This window comes from Daphnia pulex, chromosome 8 (assembly GCF_021134715.1).
Source record: "Daphnia pulex isolate KAP4 chromosome 8, ASM2113471v1".
NCBI lineage: Eukaryota > Metazoa > Arthropoda > Branchiopoda > Diplostraca > Daphniidae > Daphnia > Daphnia pulex.
The window spans coordinates 7,605,978-7,625,538 of NC_060024.1; the positions used below are offsets into that span (position 1 = coordinate 7,605,978).

General features: G+C 39.2%; 3 protein-coding genes and 1 non-coding gene across 7 annotated transcripts; 2 read left to right on the forward strand and 2 right to left on the reverse strand.

The window, feature by feature from the left end:
* Nucleotides 1-210: 210 nt before the first annotated feature.
* Nucleotides 211-4,325, reverse strand: LOC124199616 (high mobility group protein 20A-like). Of its 4 annotated transcripts, XR_006876898.1 has the most exons (7): nt 4,133-4,299; nt 3,710-3,890; nt 3,264-3,571; nt 2,964-3,198; nt 1,796-2,011; nt 1,232-1,438; nt 211-1,163 (listed from the first exon to the last, which is right to left on the reverse strand). XR_006876898.1 is itself a non-coding variant. In XM_046595520.1 (6 exons), the coding sequence occupies exons 2-6, from the start codon at nt 3,879-3,881 to the stop codon at nt 1,296-1,298; spliced, it is 1,074 nt and encodes a 357-aa protein (XP_046451476.1). In that variant the 5' UTR covers nt 3,882-3,890; nt 4,133-4,325; the 3' UTR covers nt 211-1,295. The 4 variants fall into 4 exon arrangements, 3 of the variants coding, with proteins under 3 accessions (XP_046451476.1, XP_046451477.1, XP_046451478.1); XM_046595520.1 differs by having other exon boundaries at nt 211-1,438; nt 4,133-4,325; XM_046595521.1 differs by lacking the exon at nt 211-1,163 and having other exon boundaries at nt 1,698-2,011; nt 4,133-4,300.
* Nucleotides 4,326-6,598: 2,273 nt separating this feature from the next.
* LOC124201245 lies at nt 6,599-6,762 on the forward strand. Its single transcript, XR_006877568.1, has one exon. It is a non-coding gene; the product is annotated as a U1 spliceosomal RNA (small nuclear RNA).
* A 656-nt stretch (nt 6,763-7,418) lies between these two features.
* Nucleotides 7,419-10,241, reverse strand: LOC124199699 (angiotensin-converting enzyme-like). The gene is made up of 11 exons (XM_046595615.1): nt 10,089-10,241; nt 9,745-10,021; nt 9,440-9,672; nt 9,183-9,374; nt 8,822-9,095; nt 8,642-8,750; nt 8,438-8,558; nt 8,209-8,367; nt 8,045-8,129; nt 7,807-7,941; nt 7,419-7,734 (listed from the first exon to the last, which is right to left on the reverse strand). The coding sequence occupies exons 1-11, from the start codon at nt 10,174-10,176 to the stop codon at nt 7,563-7,565; spliced, it is 1,845 nt and encodes a 614-aa protein (XP_046451571.1). The 5' UTR covers nt 10,177-10,241; the 3' UTR covers nt 7,419-7,562.
* Nucleotides 10,242-17,416: 7,175 nt separating this feature from the next.
* LOC124200605 (ATP-dependent DNA helicase PIF1-like) lies at nt 17,417-18,643 on the forward strand. The gene has a single exon (XM_046596876.1). It carries the CDS (start codon nt 17,594-17,596, stop codon nt 18,641-18,643), a length of 1,050 nt encoding a protein of 349 aa, XP_046452832.1. The 5' UTR covers nt 17,417-17,593.
* Nucleotides 18,644-19,561: the final 918 nt, after the last annotated feature.

A 19,561-nucleotide genomic window follows, 5' to 3' on the forward strand; every position in this document is an offset into this window, starting at 1 on the left:
AATCAGAAAAAAAAAAAGTTATCAGGAAAGTGGTATTATAAAACGTCGCACACATGTAATGAGAAATAAGAGCAGATAGGGGATGGGAGAACCAACTGAAGATGGTTGAGGGATGGGGGGTAGTGCACTGCTCGATACGAATGGAAAAATACGTCTGTCCCCAGTGAGATGTCAGCAGCAATTAGAAATAAAAGGAGAATTCGACCAAACTCAACCAAATTCATCATCTAATAATATCAGGGCGAGATGGAAGCAAACCAAAAGACAAAATCGGACGAGCGGACAGGTCGCAAGAATTTCATCACTTGGGATCAGCACTTCAACATAACGGCAATATGCATTTAATTAAAAGGAGGGGGTAGGGAGGGGGAACGAAACGAGCAAAAAAACAAGAGCCTTTCAAAGAGCTAGCGTGATCTTTTTAGGATGACCCATGGCACACAATTTTCAATCAAACTTTCCTCTTTTTCATAGTGACAGCTCTAAATTCACTCGAAACCAGTCAGCTAAATTTCGTTTTGTTTTTAATTTTGTATATCTAGTCGCGTTTTCATGAATGTCGTATTGCTAGGTATATAGTGTTTTTGTTTTCTTCTTTTTAGACAGACTGGTTCCGAAGCACTCGGAACTTTTCCTTCCTACCGATTTTCAGTATCATTTTTCTACAGACGAAAAAGAAAGAAAAAATTTAAAAATCGCTCAACATAAAAAAAACTGCGGAAAGGATTACAAATGAGGCTTTACAGGAAAAAAAAAGGAAGATTCGAGGGAGAGAAATATGTCCGATTTTGTTCAGTCTGAATTTCGTAGTAATGGGGGAGTAGTAGGGGAAACAAGCACACAAATCATACAACCAGGTAGAATACTCGTGATACGAAGGTAAGGGTGAACGAGCAGGATGTTCACTGTAAGCACGCAGGCAAAGAAGAAGTCTCATTGTAAGTTTTTTTTTAAGAGTTTGGAATCGATCTACGTTGTATAAGAGAAAGAAGAATGGGACAAGGGGGTACCAGTCGCGCTACTATTTGTACTCTCACAACAAAACGTTGATCTATGCGGGAAATCAAAATTTAAAAAGAAAACAAAGTTTCCGCAGAGAATTCGTGAAAGCTAGCTAGGATCCAGAAGAATCCCAAACGTCGAGTCCAACCGCGTGTGATAGACTTGAAAGAAAAACACAGCTGGTAGAGACTAAGCGGAGCGACGATATTGTTGGTTGAAGTAGTAATACTTTTTCTTGCGGAAGAGGAAGAGAAAACTGTCAGTGTGGCGGGTCGTAGTCAAATCAGAAGATATTAGGCGGAATAATTCAGACGCGATATGATATCGCGAGCGGCGGCAATCAATCCAGCATTTTCAGGCGATCCTTCCTGGATTATGGAGCGCAAATGGGCCATGTAGTTATCCACCGTTTGTGACGTCGGAGTCTCATTATAACCTTGAAAAAATGAAAAGAAACAAAAAATTATTGCCGTTGGTTAAAGCGCTGGCCTTCATCAGGAATCGTGAAGCGTTTAGTTACATATTTCGATCGGATTTACTTTTAAGGAAACCAAATTGTCAAAACCAACTCTGAATCTTGATTGAATGAACGAAGGCTACTGCAAACCCCCTTTTTTTTCTCAAGAAAAGCAAGAATGGTGTGCCAAGAAAAGGACAGATAAAAAAAGTTCAGCGAAAGTTGTCGAAATTCGTACCTTAGCGGCTACTCGATTGGAATCAGATATAGAAACAGGCTAGTATTTCCAGATTTGGTCCATTCTTAAATCTGAATAGATTCTGAAAGTTGGTTCACCTGGAAGGGGCAAATGGGCAAAACTGTTGGCCAGCACATCGCGCAGGCTGTCGAGGTGATGCTGTAGCGCGGCGCTGTGTCGTCGCTGCTGCTCTGTTTCCGCTTCCAGTCGACTGACGGCCGCTTGAAGAGTCTCGACGTGCTTCCGCAGGGCGCTATTCTGCTCCTCGTACTCGGCTGAAGCTTTCCGCAGCTGCCGCAGCTCTGTTTCTCGGACTAAGACGGGGCAGGACCATTACAGGGTTGTCAAGGGTTCAAAGGAATTTCTTTATGATTTGAATGGAATGGTAGTCCAGACAAATTTTTGGTGTCAACGGAAAAAATTCCGATTCTACTTGGCTTTGGCTCAATAGTTTTAAAATAACCAATGTGTCATAATCTTCGGCAACTTAAACAGCTAAAAATCTTACTTGAGCATGCAATTTTGTACTTTTTCATTACCCTAAGAAATCACTACCATCACAATGGCATTGTAAACCCAGCAATTTCTTTTATTCATTCCGTAAAAACTTTGGAATAAGCATAAAATCCCACACTTATTTTTATCACTGAATACACGCAATCTTAAAACATTTCCCCATGAGATATACTCAAATCCTTCAAAGTATACATTGGTGGTTAAAAAGTTATGGATCAAATCCTTTTCACAAAACAATTAAATTTCTTGCATTGAAGAAGGCCTGCACCCCAGTCGCTACACGAGAAAATGACACATCGGCAGCTTAGCTCGTTTAGCATCTACTATTGAATCATTTTGAAAAGCCACATCAAACATAACAGGGTTAGAAGGAAACGGTTTCAAGGTGATGGGTAAGAAGGAATAGCCAGACCCATGCATTGGTGCAATGCTCACTAGATTAAAAATAGGCCAAGATCCATCACACTGCCTACAACTGTAACTTTTCTTTTTTACACGCCTTGAGCGTAGTGTACGGCTAGAAGGCAGTGTGGTGGAGTCTTCTTAACTATAAGAGCCAAAAACTTGTCCTACACAATACATCTTAATTGAGATCCTTCTTTTGTTTTTTAAGAAAACCAGTTTTTTTTAATCTATTTGTTTTTGAAACAAAAGGTCCTTAACAAATCAAATTCTAACTAAATGAACAACATAAAAATAATGCATTTCCATTTCAAACTACACATAGAAATTTTATTAAAATAATCGTACCTTTGTTGTGATCGAGAAATTCTTCCGTGAAGATGGGAATGTCGAACACACCGACTTGATTTCCTGACCCATCAGGACGGTGACCAGCGGCATTGTTACTTCTATCGCCATGCTGTTGATGTTGCCCTGGCTGCATATGTTGGACAATATGCAACTGGGGGTTGTAACTCTGGATTTGTTGAATGTATGGCTGAGCCTGGACTTGGCTGTGAGATGAATGTGCCGCCGGTTGTTGCTGTACATGACGTGTGTTTTTGATAAAAATTAATGTACACAGATAGAAGGAAAAACCAATGTTACCTGTGACTGAGATTGATGAGTAGCTTGCATAGCTTGTCTTTGTTGTTGTTGCAAATGTAATTGTTGTTGAACATGTTGCTGTTGTTGCTGTTGAACATAGCTTTTGTAAGCTTCTGTCTGTTGATATTCTTGCAATTCTTTTTGATAGCGTTGACGGTCCTGTTCAGCAGCTTGCATATATTTTTGCTTTTCCTCAGCAGGTAGTTGAGTCCATTCTTGGGCCATTATTTTCATAATATCAGCAAAACCTGCACTTGGATTGGCAGCTCGTACTTGTTCTCTTCTTTCGTTTAGGAACCGTACATAACCTGCAAAATTAAAAATGTTTAAAATCAATGGAATGCCCTATAAGTAACTGAATAAAGTTGAAGTAAAATCAAAGATGCTCAGAAGCAAATATGTCTAATAGTTAAATTTAGAGTGAACAAGGACAAGAATATCTATACCATTAACAGGTTGACGAGGGGCTCCTGGACCAAGATCTTGATTCCTTTTCCTCTTTTTACTTGTTTTGCCTGCACCTCCTCCTCCTGCACTACGATTTTTAGTGGTTGGTTCTGGATTTGTGTGCTGCTGGTGCATATTGGTTGCATTAGACTGCTGGTGATGACCTTCCATTACTTATACCTGGAAATGTTTACAAATCATAAGTTTAGACCATTAAATTTTGAAACTTAAATATACAACAAGACAAAACGCAAATTAGCAAGCTATCAGGGGGAGGTAAAAGACTTAATAAATTCAACCTAATCGATATGCGTCACTTTTGAACGCCATTAAACCGATGTTGTTGGTGGTCCTATTTACTGGTCAGTTGCACCTCCAAACCAAGATATTTAAGACTTAATATAACGTATAAAACCTGTTACCTCGAAGAGTAATGCATGTAGATCAGAAAAAGGCCGAGATTTCAGATAAATTGTCTAAATTCGGAGGGTAAAAATTCCGACCACGAAAGGCAACACGAGGCGAGGTCGAACAAGAAAAAGCCAAGCAAGCAAGCAGCGTATCACAGCGTATGCCTGGACTTCAGAACCCTCTTCTTACCGGGATGCGCCAAATGAAACGTTGATACATACATGCCTTCTAGCTAGGCTTCACTTTCCCGCCATTTCTGAACATTCTTTATTAAACAAAATTGTCATTCGTTGAAATCTGCGATTTCTTTTTAATTACAAGTTTTCAATGAAATATGTGTTCGAATTATATTGTTAAGTAAAAAGTATAACCAGAAGAAGCTTAAATTTGATTTTCTCCGCGTCAAAAATCACATGTACCTAGATGGAGTGTTTTCGATGTCGAAAACTCGAAATTACATTTGCTAATCGTGAATTTTTTTTTAAAACGGAATATCATCGAATTAGAAATGTGCAGATAAAATTGCAGCTAGGAACAGTAATCATATTCTACAAATGTAATTGAAATCAATCTGCTCCCTAATTTATTTAATTAACAGATAGTCCACGCACATTTTGCTGGCAATTTTAAATAAGCAGCATTTTCGTAATTTTCGTTTGTATTCATTTACAGATTTGGTTACATAACCAACGTAAATATTGTCTTTTATACCATTGCTATTCAGAACTACGAGTAAAAAGAAAGCGAAGATTACCCAATGAAGAAATACATTTTGAAACACGACCTGTGTCATCATTTTATTTCGTAAGCTAAGCAAATAGCATGTAGACACAGCAATAACGCTGGTTATTATACTCATGGTGCAATACCTTATTACCTTGCGATTCTCACGAGCGGAACCGTCTAATATAGATATTAGAATACAATCGTCAAGTTTGCCGGAATTCATAGACTACAGGCGAACGGCAAACCTTAGAGCTTAGACTTCAGAGGATCCGGCTTTATTTTTAAAAATAGAAATAAATTGTAGCTAGTCCTGATCTTCCCCCAACCAGGTATCTTTCCCCCAGGTCAAATTTGTTTCAAGACCCTTTGGGCCTTTGTTCTCCTTCACTAAACAAAAGACACCAGCCGTTCAATGCATTTTAGGTAGACTGACCGCTGCTTGAAATTTCCAATCACGTTCTTTCTCCAAGCTAAGAAAAAAAAAAAAAACTTTACAATGGGCGTTGGACGAAGATGTCTTCATACTCGAGTTGTTGGAATAAATTATGACATATTTTGAAGGGAATAATACATATAACAGTTCGTAACACTAGTTTAAGCCTCATGTACTATTTGCAGAAAACATCTTGATTCAATGGAGGGTTTCATTTTAATTTTAATTTCGAAGGAATTTAAAGGCCATAAAGGAAAAACAATTCTAGCGGAAACCCATGGGTGTTCTACTCAAAATCTTTGAATTTGTTTGTTTGAAAAAAAAAATGAAAATAAACAAAACAACGCACTGATGGAGCCAGTTTTATTTTCAGCACTATCCCATACGGGCCGCATTTTGCCTATAACCTAGAAGAATAATACGTTTACATTTTCATTAGTTTTAGTTTAGTTTTAACTTATAAAGGACTGTATCAGGATTCTACATCCGTTCCGTACATATCAAATTGTAGCTGGGTATTTAAAAAAAAATTGTTACATAATTTTTGCCATCTATTGGTTAAGAACCATAACACACAACGATACCATGACAAAAATTGACAAAAGCTCGTTATTCCAATTCCAGTAATAAAGAAGGACCATTAGTCCGTTACATTACTTAACCTAATCAGTTTGCAATGCCAAATCGATAAAAGCTCTTACTCGTTATCTTATCACTCCCATTCTTTTTCATTTTACGAATATTTATTCAAGTTAACCAATAAGATACCGAGAAAAAAGAATTACACATAACTTAAGTATTTCAGTATTGAAGCCAAAAACAATCCTTGAAATTGTTGTCACTGATTTACATTTTCTTGGTTTTCCTTCATCTATTGGCTTACTTCTTTTAAAAATACAATAATTTAACAAGATGGACGTTTTCTTTCTAAAAACATAGAGCGCGTAGAACAAATCGTCAAATCCAAACTTCCCACCAAACTGTGAAATGCAACGCTGTGAAAAAACTTTGACTCCACGCACAAGCAGGAGTAAGCAGCTGTTCTTATGCCTTAGGGCAAAACTCGCATATCCTTCATACACATAGTATGTAACGGACAATTTTTCATCGATTTTCTTCGAAATTTCAAAGTGGGTGTTTGAAATTAACATTTGAATTTCTGAGTTGTATTTATTACATTGTTTTGTAATGAATGAGAAAACTGCAACGAAATTTCATGGCACAAACACAAACGAAGTAGGAAATAGTAAGGTGCGTTTCACCACCTTAGTTTGGAGAAAGTAAAGATACAAGAAGAGCTTCGAAACCAGCCATAAGCATACTTACCTGGCTCAGAGGCAACCATGATCACTAAGGTGGTTCCTCCAGGGCGAGGCCTTTCCATTGCACTACGGATGGGCTGACCCTTGCGATTAATCCAAATGTGATTAACTCGGGAGTACAATTTTTGGTAGTGGGGGACTGCGTTCGCGCCGTTCCCTGATAAATACAATAAAATTAAAGATGGATGATGAATCTATAATTCCAGTAGGCACACCACTTCTCACTCATAATGAATGCAGATATGTTATATTAAGTTAAACAGCATGCGTCGTGTATGTACAGTACATAAATAGTTAGCATTTGTGCCGTCTTTGTTACGATGTAACGACACCTTCAAATTTTCCCCATTTACCAAACTGATGAACCCTGGTTTAGTTGTAGAGAGAGGCTAACTAGTCTAAATGTAAAGGTGCTCTCTTGGATCTAAGAAACTGTTCTCTCTGTGTATTTTCTCTTCATGGTGATGGCACTGTCGAACTCGTGAAGGGCGTGGTCTTGGGTGTGGTCGGCAGTGAAAGTTATTGGGAGTCTGAGCTCGTTGAACATTGCAGTGCCAGCTCCTTAAGGCTGCGTTCAACCACAGCGTCGGCGTCGCCCGTTACCCCGTGCTCGTGACGAATACTATAATTCGTATTTATTGGTAGCTTAAATTATACGCATTGTGAATCGGAACATGATTGACATAAATATACAATTTTTTTTCGAATATGTTGAAATATATTGTTAACATTATGCTATCATCAGCGTACAAATAATTGAAGCAATCCTATTCACAAAAAGAAAAGGATAATTAAAATTGAAAATTACTGACATTGTGACATTGATGAACTTGTGTGTATTTTAGAAGACGATCACCGGTAATGTGTAACGCATTCATTGTTGCAACCTATACGGACTAATCGAAGTGATTTTGACATCAAAACACAAATATTTAGATCATTATTTGGAAATGAAAATGCTTAATCAAATCCGATTGTGTAATTTAATCTACGATTTTCAATCACCAACCACTCGTGCAGTGGTTGGTAGTAGTCCATCAACGGTTGCGCATCAATTTTTGGATTTTCTTCGAGGGTAAGGACTTTGAGTGCCACATTCCAGGGATGACTACTACCCAACGACATCATCTCTCTGTACGTGATCGACACAACAGAACACCGCCACTTTTTAGTGATTGCAAGTTGTAATTGTTATAATTAATACCTGAGGCGGTTGCCGGCTTCGATCGATCCATAAATGTCGCATTGGTTGAGTGGCTTTCCAAAACGAGGTCCTTGACCACTGGCTTCACACAGAGCTTGGAAAATTTGCACTTGAAGGACGCTACTCAGAAAATACCTGGTCCATCGAGTGTTATTTTTCCCACGTGAAGAAGTGGAACATGTAAATAGTATTTTAACGCATTGCTAAATACTTTATGTGCCTAGATGTGTGAGCCTACCTTATGTAAGGGGTGTTACTAATTATGTGAAATTTGCTTGCGGGATCAAAATCTTTTTCGGAGCGCTCGATCGGAGGAACTATTCCTATTATTTGCAGAAACATAAATATATTTAACAGAATTTAACATGCGTGTTATAGATGAGATATTTTGAACGCGTCTACCTTGATATTTAAGTTTAAGATTCCACCAAGCTTGATTATATTGATTTGGTTTTATTTGACCTGCCATGACACCCCAACGCCATTTTTCCAAGGCTAAACTAAATGGTAATATTGGTATTTTCACTAAAGCTTGCCGCAGAAGATTGATAATATCTAGATCTAGAAAAGAAATTTAACGTTCAACATTGTAAACAAAAATATCAAAACATTTTCAAACATAATTAAATACCTTTGGGGTTAGTTTTGTTGCCTGTACTCACAAATCCAAGCCTATGACGATGCTTTGTCGCCATTGCTGCGTAAATAATAGTGTCCCCAATTGCTTCGTGGAAAGCAGAGCTAGCCCCAGACTAAACGTAAAGAAGTTAATATCATTCTTGTTGCAGAATATGCTGCTTATGCTTTACGCCATGGGCCTAATAAATTAACTCACACGAAAGAGAAATGGCTGATGGCTATAAGTTAAAAAGTAATATAAATGGCCCATTTCATGATGAAGGGTGTAGAAATCATCTTCGTTAATTTTCCCGCACATCAAAAGTCTTTCAAAAAAGGAATAAAATAATTATGATTTTCATGTTTTAAAAATTCGTTGTTTTAAACGTATTAGCACCTAACGTCTTCCTGAGAGTAGAAATCCGTGGCGGAACCGTGACAAACTGGTTTCCGACCATCATTAGGTCGAACAAACTGCGAGCGAGTCCAAAAAGTGGGCGGAAGTGGTTGAAAGCCTAACGATAGGAAAAAATCTTGCGCCACTTCCACCAGTTGGTTGAATGATGAATAGCGCCTGCGCAAAACTTGTGTGGCATCTTCCCCTCCCGAAAGCGCTGCGGTTGGTAGCAACTGTGGTAAAATCGGTTCCCAGTTTTGCGCCCACATATTTCCTTCAGTCAATATGATAAAAATTCAGAAAAAATTCAGAATTTTCTATTTTTACAGTGAATTTCTAGTAAATAAATAAAAAAACATACCTAAAACATGAGCGGGCAAAGGACGATCTGAATGAACCACTCCTGTTTTGTCGATGGCAGCCAAGCGACCTCTAACAAATGCATGCAGCTGAACGTATAAAGGTTGAATTGTTGCATATAGATCATCCACAATTTTTTCCAAGTTACTGATTCCCAGTTCATTCTTCCATATTTCACTTGTATCGTGAAAACCTAAAATTTCCTCAATAGTTATTGGAGAAATCAAATAATAGTCGCGTTTACACCAACAACTGTACCTGCTGATTGGACCCCCAAGTTGTTGATTTCAATCATGCGACTAAATAATTGCTTAGATGGCGGCCCAACAGCATTTCGCCAACCGGACCAAGCTTCAAGTAAAGTGGAATAATCTCGGGTTTTGGCCATGACGTCTTTAATCTCACTTTCGCCAGTGTAATTGTAACCGGCCACGTTGACGACTGCTTCGGAATAGATTGCTTGCAATCGTGACGAAGTTTCTACCAACATTCTTTTCAAATTATCGTTTTAAAATTACTCGTATTAGGCCTAAGAATTATTATCAATAGAAAAGTTTACTGACTTAGTTTGTTCTTCATTTAATCGTGTTCCATGGCATAATCGAGCCATCATTCTCTGTTGTCTTCGACTTAATAGTCCTACAGCCCATCTCTTCCGTTCCTCACATAATTTGGCATTGAATTTCGATCGGGATCGCTCTTCTCTACTCAATTCTTTAACGGCTAATGTCGTTCTGTTGGTGTGAATTTGCCACGATAAAGTCGCATGCCTATTTGCCGCTTTCTCGAGCTTTTGGTTAACTTTTGATAACCATTTGTCAGCTGAATTACGATAATCTTCTACAATTTTAAAATATCGAATTTAAAAAATACATTGTTTCGCCTTTTTAATTTTATTAATAGTTACCGAGTTGTTGATTTTTTGGGGATGGTGACACCTGACAAGTGACTAAGAAAAGGAGCACTAAGTGGAACAGAGCTAATCGATGATCCATGCCCTTGCAACCGCTCCGGAGAGAGGAACCAGGCCGACTGTCGGCCACCGCTTCGGTGACACCCAAAACAACACCTTATCTGCGGCGGAGATTGAGCATTTCTAACAACATACTAAATAACTGAATAACAAAAAAACGCTGAAAATTTGTACGCATTAACGAGACTCATTGTCGAATTTTTGAAGAAAAAAAACTATTTTTTCATTTAACACGATAAAGAATGAACACATTTCTTAATTTTATCATGTATTTAAAAAAAAATCAGTGGTGTTCGTTATTTTGTTCTTTAAAATACTGGTAAAGCGTCTGCTTGAAACGCAAATTTTGAAAAGCTAAAGGTTGTAAAAAAGATTTTTAGCAACAAAAACGATAAAGGTCGCAATGAAAAGAAAAATAATGTAAATCTTTTAAAAAAATGAAATGAATAACGCAACAAATGGAAACCCCCCCCCCCAAAAAAAAAGATTAATAATAACATGCAATAATGAATCCTGAAAAAAAGGAAAACGGAAAAATACTACCGGTACGATAAACCTGTGACTTATTTTTTGTCAGTTTTTAGGGATTGAGATTTGTACAATCTATAGATGATAGTAGATATCTATACAGTAGATCTATAGATATATAACCATCGACGACTCAATTTGAATTTATTTTAGAGAGGAGACTGCGGTGTGATGGGTTCTAGGGATTTAATTCGATAGGTAAGCACTACCAAACAGTACAGCGCACAGCGGTATTTTTAAAACTATTTGTGTTAGTATAACCACGACTATCCTCGAATCCTCGGACCGCCTCAGACGAATCCATGAAAGGTTCTTGGCGTAGATAATTAAAAAAATACTTATTTTGGTACAGTGTGCATCACAGGACTGTCAGATCTGCCTTGCGTCTATAGTATCTGGTTACCATCACGGACCTGCTGCATCCGTACGGTTACGCTGCCAGCAGACAATTAGTCGCTGAAATAGCAATGGTTGGCCGTGGCATCAAAACTCGGAAGTAATCATTTGTAGCGCTGGGAAGACACGACTATAGGCAAAATCCTGGACATGTATTTGTAAAAATTAGTTTTATTACCAAATATGAATAATAAAAAAAATTACATTTTCTTTTTCTGTTAAATGAGATTAATTTGTTTACATAATAAATTTTTGCTCAAGAAATCGTGAAATCCCCCCATTTCAGTGAGTCATTGCAACTCTGCAATGAATATGTCCTACCCATTAACATAAAGCGGATCATAAAGGCTATGGAAGGATCAGGGAAGGATATCGAAGTTTAAAAGATTACGTTAATTCAACTCAATGCTAAGATCTAGTTGTACAGTATCTTTCACAATATTTTTATCCCTGAAGAATTCCTATCCTTCAGGTTCTATATTGCATTAACGCCCTCCAACTGAAAAACTCTGACACAACGCTTAAGCGCAGTGTACGAAAAGGGGAATTCCCTTCCCTGCTTTTTTTGAGGGGGGACAATGGGAGCTAAGAAAAAGAGGAATGAATTCACCAGTCTTTTTTGGGGGGTGGGGGTGGGGTGGCTGGGTTCAACTGTTCAAGGGGAGCTAAGAAAAAGGGGAATTCCCTCCCTTACAATACCATCTAGCGGGAAAGCAAGAAGCAGTTTCCTTCGGCAATTTTTAATAGTTTTCCTTATTGGGAAATATGAAGTAAATCAAGATAAAAACAAATAGAAGAATTTAGGTCCCAGTCTCTATTAAACACTATGGCATACCACATATTAATAGCATATAGAGGCTATTCACCTCGCGGTTTCGCGAGTCAATTGTTTCTACAGTACCTAACTAAAGTTTGGAAACGCGCGCGCGCGCGAGAGAACCATATGGCGTTTAGCTTTTTTTCTCGGCGATCCGAAAAATCCAATTTTCGTCGGATCGCAATGAATTTTTTTTTGGCCGTAGCCATTAAGAGTAGCAATAAGCTGAATTTTTTTCAGATTTTTCCTACTAAGGGGAGGGTAGGTTTAAAATGGATCCCTAAGTTTGGAAACACGCTATAGTGCTCCATACAAATTAGGGTACTTTGAAGGGGAATAACTAATGGACGGGTAGAGCTAGGAAGACGAAGAAAACTCTGAAATGAAGAGCTTTGCAAGTTCAACAGAAGTCTTCATTTTCAGATTTTTTGCGTAATATTTAATCTAGTCAATTCTGAATTGAAAACATGATTTATTTGTTTGCCCCTGTTTGTCCCTTTTTTCCTCCCCATTTCCACCCCGCGCGCCTTTTTCTCTGTTAAACAGAGAAATCGCGCGCTTATGAGGGGGCGACAACCCGGCGTGGGTGGAATGGGTGGAGAAGAAAGGGACTAGAACGGGCAATAAAATAAAATCCGTTTCCAATTAAGAAGATCAAATATTACGCGAAAAATCTGAAAATGAAGAATGTTGTTCAGCTTGCGAAGCTCTTCATTTCAGAGTTTTCCTCGTCTTCCTAGCTCTACCCGTCCATTAGTTATTCCCCTTCAAAGTACCCTAATTTGTATGGAGTACTATAGCGTGTTTCCAAACTTAGGGATCCATTTTAAACCTACCCTCCCCTTGGTAGGAAAAATATGAAAAAACTCAGCTTATTGCTACTCCTAATGACTACGGCCCCAAAAAATTTCATCGCGATCCGACGAAAATTGGATTTTTCGGATCGCCGAGAAAAAAAGCTAAACGCCATAAGGTTCTCTCTCTCGCGCGCGCGTTTCCAAACTTTAGGTAGGTGCTGTATGTCCGCCATGTTTGTTGGTTATTTTGGTTGTCTGTATTGGCTGAAAGTGTTTTTTCCCAATACAAAGTGAATTTTGAGAATCAGTGTGTAATTTTTTTGTGTGTGTCAGTTAATTGCTACGTATCTTGTTTAGTATGTGTAGCAATTTGTGTCTCCAGATCATATTCCTTGTATTTTTAAAAAATGTTTTCCCCTGTTTTTTTATTTTTTTTGCGACCGAATCCACAGAGAATCGGCCCGAGGGAAGAAAAGGGAGAAAAGGAAAGTTTAAAAAAAGGTAGGACCCATACTTTCCTTCGATTGATATTTTTAATCGATTGATAAGATCGATCAACATCTCGATCGATTATTAAAGGAACAGCTAAAACTGACTCAACAGCAGTGTCTTCTGCATTGTTTGGGGCCCTAATTAGGCTCCTTCTACCAAAGATGGCTGAACAGCAAAATTTGGGAAGGAGGAGTCTAATACAACTTTAAACTTAAATATCTCGCGAAATAAATTTTTTCGAGGTAACAAACCTCTCGAAAAAATGATCCCTGTGAAAAATTACCATAGTCCAGTGGGTCATTCCATCCCAACTCGAATTTTTTCGTCGCGGAAAAAAATAGAAATTTATGATTTTTTTACAGTGTGTTCCTTATGCATCGATCATGCACTTTGTGAAATTTCAGATTTTTAATTCAAATAGGAAGCTGTAAAATCGGAATCAAAATTTCCGGTTTTGAATTTAATTTGCATGCGTAAATAGCGGTTTTGCTTGTTTTTCGACCGTTTCTACATACGGCATCGAAAAACAAAATACATAGAAAAATCGGAAATAATTCAGGCTTTCCAAATATGTATTCAAAAATCAAATTATGTTTTATTAAATTACCCTAATACAAATTTTTAATTTTTAATTTTAAATGCATTTAGATAAAATATCGTTGGGTGTAGAGACTTGAAATTTTTAGGGTTTATAGATATCAATAATGTCTATCGTCATAAAAAATTTCAGCGTCCGCCAGACCGGCGTGAATTAGTTATCATTTATTTAAAATGAAAAGTAAGCGCTATCTCTTAACACAGGACCTCCCCTTAATCGAGCCTTTGGCAACTCCCTAAACCCATATCCCTTGGGGATTCCCCCCTTCTAGAACTTTTGTCCTATGTTAAAGGATAGGGCTATCTTAAGATAGAAAAGCAAGCTTATCAGCTCACCGCGAAGGGATAGTCGTAAGCCAGTTGAAAACTGTCTTAAATGACAAATTCAGGGCCTATTGTTAAGTCGGACTTATTCACGATTCACACTTTCCTTCACAGACTTTTTGGTCTTAAAACGGGATTTTTCTGTCAAAGTTCAATATCCTTGCAAGTTATTTACGTTTAGTTTGTTCAATTCATATAAAACATAAAGTTCAATAATTTAATTTAAAAATAACCATCTTTTAGTCAAATAACTGCAAAAACATAAATGCAAATCTGGTTCTTGCGTCAAGGTTGGGTCATTAATTATTGCGTCATCGACGACGATGCTATGGACATCTGGTGGTGATTTATTTTGACCTAAAGCGAAAAAGTTGTAGTTTAACCACCAGATGTCACCTCATGTGTGTCCTCTCACAGCAGAGCAACTTCCGTGCCTTGTCATAAGAAGGAGAGGTATGGACAACACCTGTGCCGAATTCAAAGTTTGCCGTAAACGTGTTGAAGCAGTTGGCCGATTTCTCATTCAGAACCATCCAGGCTTTGCTTCACATCGCATCACTTTTTGCCAGACCAACTGTGATTTGTTGCCCGAAGATGGACCTATGTTAAATATCCCGACGATGGACAGTGACAACGATGAATTGAATGTCACTGACGAAGGAGCCATGACAAGGGATGTTCCACCAGAAGACATTCTTGATCAGCCACAACCTCCTGATGTCGCTTTCGTCATTTCTAACAGCATCAGGCCTCCTCAACAAAATGAAATATTAAATGCGCTCGATCCGATTAATTGGCCAACAATTTCAACTGAGCCTATCAACGAATTTGAGGTCATGTCTGGTCTTGCATCTCTGGCTTTCATCAAGTTGTTTCCTCTTGGGCAAGCTGACCCAACAAAGAAAGGTCGCAGACAAGACCTATCCGAACTCGTTGCTTCTAACCACTTAATGAAATATGCCGAGATTGATTGTACAAAGGAACCTGACGAATCTCATCCAAACGGGTATTTGTATTATCCGTTTGCTGAACATGAGCGCTTCTGTTTTTGGTCGGTTGATCGCATACGACGCCATCGAGCCCTTGGGCAGTGTTCCGTTTTTCTGAGACAAAATCCCGAAGAAGCTGCATTGTCTATGGAGGAACTTAAGGCTATGGCTGCCAACGGTCAACTTGACTCGGTTATCAGCAAAATGTACTCCTATACAGCCAATGTCACTGGCAGTGACGCCTACTGGAGCAAGCGTCGGAGAGAATAAGAGGCTATAATGCAACAGAAAGGTCTTGGCACGGCTTTTTTTACTGTTAGCTTTGCTGACAATCACTGGGACGACCTCCATCGTCTTATGCCCAACGGTTCAGCTGAACCAAAACTTCGCTACCAGAGTACAAATGCAAATTTACATCTAGAAGACTGGTACTTTTCCGAAAAATTACGTCTTTTCATGAAACATTTTTTCGGTGGTGTCTTGGATCTCGAATGGTTTTGGTATCGTTTCGAGTGGCAATCAAGAACAGCCATTCATGCCCACGGTGTTGTAAAGCTCAAAAACGACCCGTGGATTGCCGACCTAATGATTAAAGTCTACGCTGGCCGACTTATGGCGCAAAAACTAGCTGATCCACAGTACACAGGAAACCTTAGCGAACAAGACGTCCTAGAAAAGCAAGATCTTGTTGAAGCCGGCATTCTTGCAGAACTCAAGGTTCTAAAGTATGCCGATACTCTGTTGTGTGCCTGTAATACTCGGTCTGATCCAGTCAACCCGTTCAATGCTGAAGTACCAGTTCCCCATCCATGTTCAAGTAATGTCTCGTCAATTTTGAACGATGGAGCAGCCGTGGACGACTTCTACGAAAGATTGGCAAACTGTGTTCAACGTCACGTCTGTCGACCAGACGGTTACTGTAAATCGAAGGATGGCAAATGTCGTTTTCACTTTCCTTTTGATCTAGTTAGTGAATCGAGAATAGTTTTTGAAAAAATCGGAAACACAGACTCTGTTCGTGCTAAAATTGTTCTCAAAAGAAACGACAAGTTCATGAATGTCCACAACAGATCAATGTTGGAACATTGGTGTGCCAATGTAGATCTTCAGCTCATTCTTGATCATCACGCTGCAATGAACTACATGGTCAAATATGCCAGCAAACAAGAGCGATCTGGAAACACTTTACAGCAAGTGATAAAAACGATTATCAACAAGGCTGATGTCACCGACAATGCTGGCTCCGCATTTAGCTCCTCAATAATTCGTTCCATTGGCCATCGTGACATCGGGAAAGGTGAAGCGTCGCGCATTTTGTTTTCCGGCCACCACTGTGAATCATCCTTCAATTACGTCAACGTTTCTTTGGACCTGACTGTTAACGAAGTCTACAGAAATCCAACGACTGGTGAGTTGGAAACTCGACCAACTCTGCTTACCTATTTTGCCAAACGTCATGTCTACATTGAACAAAACACCTACCCCAATTGGAATCTTGATCAACCCAATTTTATCGAGTTTTGTCGTCACTTCACTGTCGTCAAAGGGAATCTTAGAAATAACCCCAATCCGGACTTGACCATTGTTTTGACATTCTTGGTGCATCGAAATTCTCCTACGTCAGCTACCTACCATCTGTTCTGCCGATATTCGCTAATCAAGTTTTTCCCATGGACGGAATCATCTATTCCAATGCTTTTGGATGACAACCTTGTCGTACGCCAATGGCAAGACTTTCGATTGACTGCAGCTGTGGAACTGCGTCAATATTTCAACTTAGACGGAGAATTACAAAGTCGATTAGATCAGGCAGCTGATGACCTCCAGGAAGAAGACAACATTGAAAACGACAACTTTAATTAACTTGAATGGCAGCAAGCGGTCGGTATGCGACCTGCTGGCGAACAAGAAGTTCGTTCTGATCTACCTGTGATTGACCGTTCTTTCCCTTGGCTGACTAGTCTTCAGCTTCATTACATTCCACATGAATTGGCCTGTGGAAGCACTTGGGTGGTTAATCATCTAACCAACGGAAGAGATCTCGGCACTGATTCTACAGATTTACCCTTTGTCAGTCCCAGTCAACTGAATCGTTCACAACGAATGTGGTTCGACATGGTTGTTGAGGCTCTGCAATCTCGGAAACAGTTGTTATATTGATCGTCAACGGCACAGCTAGTACTGGCAAAACCTTCACTATTTCAGCAATTTCCAGTGCTGTCCCTAAAGAACATATTGTTCGTTCGGCCTACACCGCTAAAGCTGCTCATCTCATCCGCGGTGAAACTTTGCATAAGATATTTCAAATTCCAGTAGAAAAAGGCCAAGGCACAAAGTTCGGCCCTCTTAATGGAGCGAAACTGGCAGCTCTTCAAGAGAAATTTCGTCATGTTAAAATTATCATAATTGACGAATATTCAATGTTGAGCTTGACCATGCTTGGAAAAATTGACGCTCGTCTTCGTGAAGCCAAAGGCAACAACCTTTTTTTGTGGTGGGATGACTGTTATTTTGGTTGGAGATCCAGCTCAGCTTCCTCCTGTGGCTGCTCCTTCCCTCTATTCCCAATCGACAGCACCGTATGCCAACGAGGGTCGGGCCGCTTACTTGGCTTTCCAATCCGTCATCAAGTTGACAGAAGTTCGACGACAACTAGTAGAAGATGGCGACATTGACCAGCAAACATTCCTGGACACACTTAACTCTTTGAGAGAGGGAAACTGTTCCATAGACCAGTGGAAATTCCTTCAAGCAAGAAATCCGGAAGCCATTGCCAACTTTGGCACTGATTTTGAAGATGCGACCTACTTGTTTGCCACCAACGAAGCTGTAAATCGCAGAAATTACTTCAAACTACCACAACTTCAAATGCCAATCACCCTACTACGGTCGGTAAATCTGCCTTCAAGTGGCAAGTCAAAGCCATCTGATCAGTTTCGAGGGCTTCAAGTTGAACTGTACCTTGCGATTGGAGCCCAAGTAACGTTAACATCCAACATCAACACGGCTGTGGGACTCACTAATGGTGCCAGAGGTACCGTGGTTGATATCGTCTATTCCAAACAGCCCAATGTTGATCTGCCTGATTTCATCGTTGTTAGATGGCCTGATTATACCGGTCCTCAATTCTTCTCTGCAACCATGAATAACGGCATTTCAACTCACAACTGTATACCAATCCTGGCCATATCCATACGGTCTGATGACACGAGAGCCGTCCGGATTCAGTTTCCCCTTCGCCTTGCTTATGCGATGACCGTATGGAAATCTCAAGGAGAAACTCTAGGCAAAACTGTTGTAGACATCGGTCCCAAAGAAACCGCCGGCCTGACTTTCGTCGCTCTTTCAAGGGAACGACACATTAGTGATTTGGCCGTCTTGCCATTTGACTATCAAAGAGCATTGAAAATATCGACTGGCGATGGGTTATTTGCTAGGAAGATGGAAGAAAGACGGCTAAATATGTTGTGTCAGGCTACACAAGATCAATGGTTTGCAAATAACCATCCACCAGATGCCCATAGCATTGCCGCTATGACGCAACCATGACGCAACAACCATCCACCAGATGTCCATAGCATCGCCGTGATGACGCAACCATGACGCAACAACCATATGAAGATTTAAGATGAAGATTTAAGTTTTGCAGTTATTTGACTAAAAGATGGTTATATCTAAATTAAATTATTGAACTTTATGTGTAAAAATTGGAAAATATGAGTTGAGCAAACTAAACGTAAATAACTTGCAAGGACATTGAACTGTGAATTAAAAATCCCACAGGATTGCAATTGCGAAAGGCAAGTGTGAATACGAGGTTATATAAGGGCACGAGGTGATTTTAAAAGCATTATTTGATGTCAATTGAACGTCCGCAATTAAGACCGAATGCTTCAAACAATGGATCTGGATGAAATGATGTACGAGGATTGGATTTCTTCTACCATCGAAGATTGGCAAAACGAAGTGGACATCGAATTGTGAATCAGGAACAAGAAATGCAGATTGAAATGGAAGAAGAAGAAAAGGAGCATCAGTACTTATTCTGGCTTGAGGCAACTGTAAACGAATTTCAAAAACCTGTCCTAGACGCAGCTAAAGAGAGGATGTTCGAACTTGGTATTCCTCCAAATTTTCCCTTTCCACCTTTTCTTTTTGATTCATTTCCAACCCTTTCTAGGCTTGCATTTGACAGTATCCCGCATCAACTTCTGATCATTTAATCATTTAAGATGGATGTTTGTTTTATTGCCTGTACCCGGATGCACCGTAGTGCATGATAAATCATGCATTTTTTTATCAATGTAATCGTCAACTTTCGTTAATACAAATAACTGCGACTTAAGAATAAAATATTGTTTTGACCGATTGATTTTTAGCCATGACTCAGACAAGTCAAAATTCCGCGAAAAAAGTTTTTTCGAATTTGTCATTTAAGACAGTTTTCAACTGGCTTACGACTATCCA

Coding starts and splice junctions, on each gene's coding strand:
- LOC124199616 (XM_046595520.1), bottom strand. CDS start 3,881: ATGGAAGGTCATCACCAGCAGTCTAATGCAACCAATATGCACCAGCAG. Junction 3,199..3,263: donor CTCATCAATCTCAGTCACAG/GTAACATTGGTT, acceptor CGTCATGTACAG/CAACAACCGGCGGCACATTC. Junction 2,012..2,963: donor ATTTCTCGATCACAACAAAG/GTACGATTATTT, acceptor GCCCCGTCTTAG/TCCGAGAAACAGAGCTGCGG.
- LOC124199699 (XM_046595615.1), bottom strand. CDS start 10,176: ATGGATCATCGATTAGCTCTGTTCCACTTAGTGCTCCTTTTCTTAGTC. Junction 7,942..8,044: donor AGTAACACCCCTTACATAAG/GTAGGCTCACAC, acceptor TCGATGGACCAG/GTATTTTCTGAGTAGCGTCC. Junction 7,735..7,806: donor GAAGCCGGCAACCGCCTCAG/GTATTAATTATA, acceptor GATCACGTACAG/AGAGATGATGTCGTTGGGTA.
- LOC124200605 (XM_046596876.1), top strand. CDS start 17,594: ATGACTGTTATTTTGGTTGGAGATCCAGCTCAGCTTCCTCCTGTGGCT.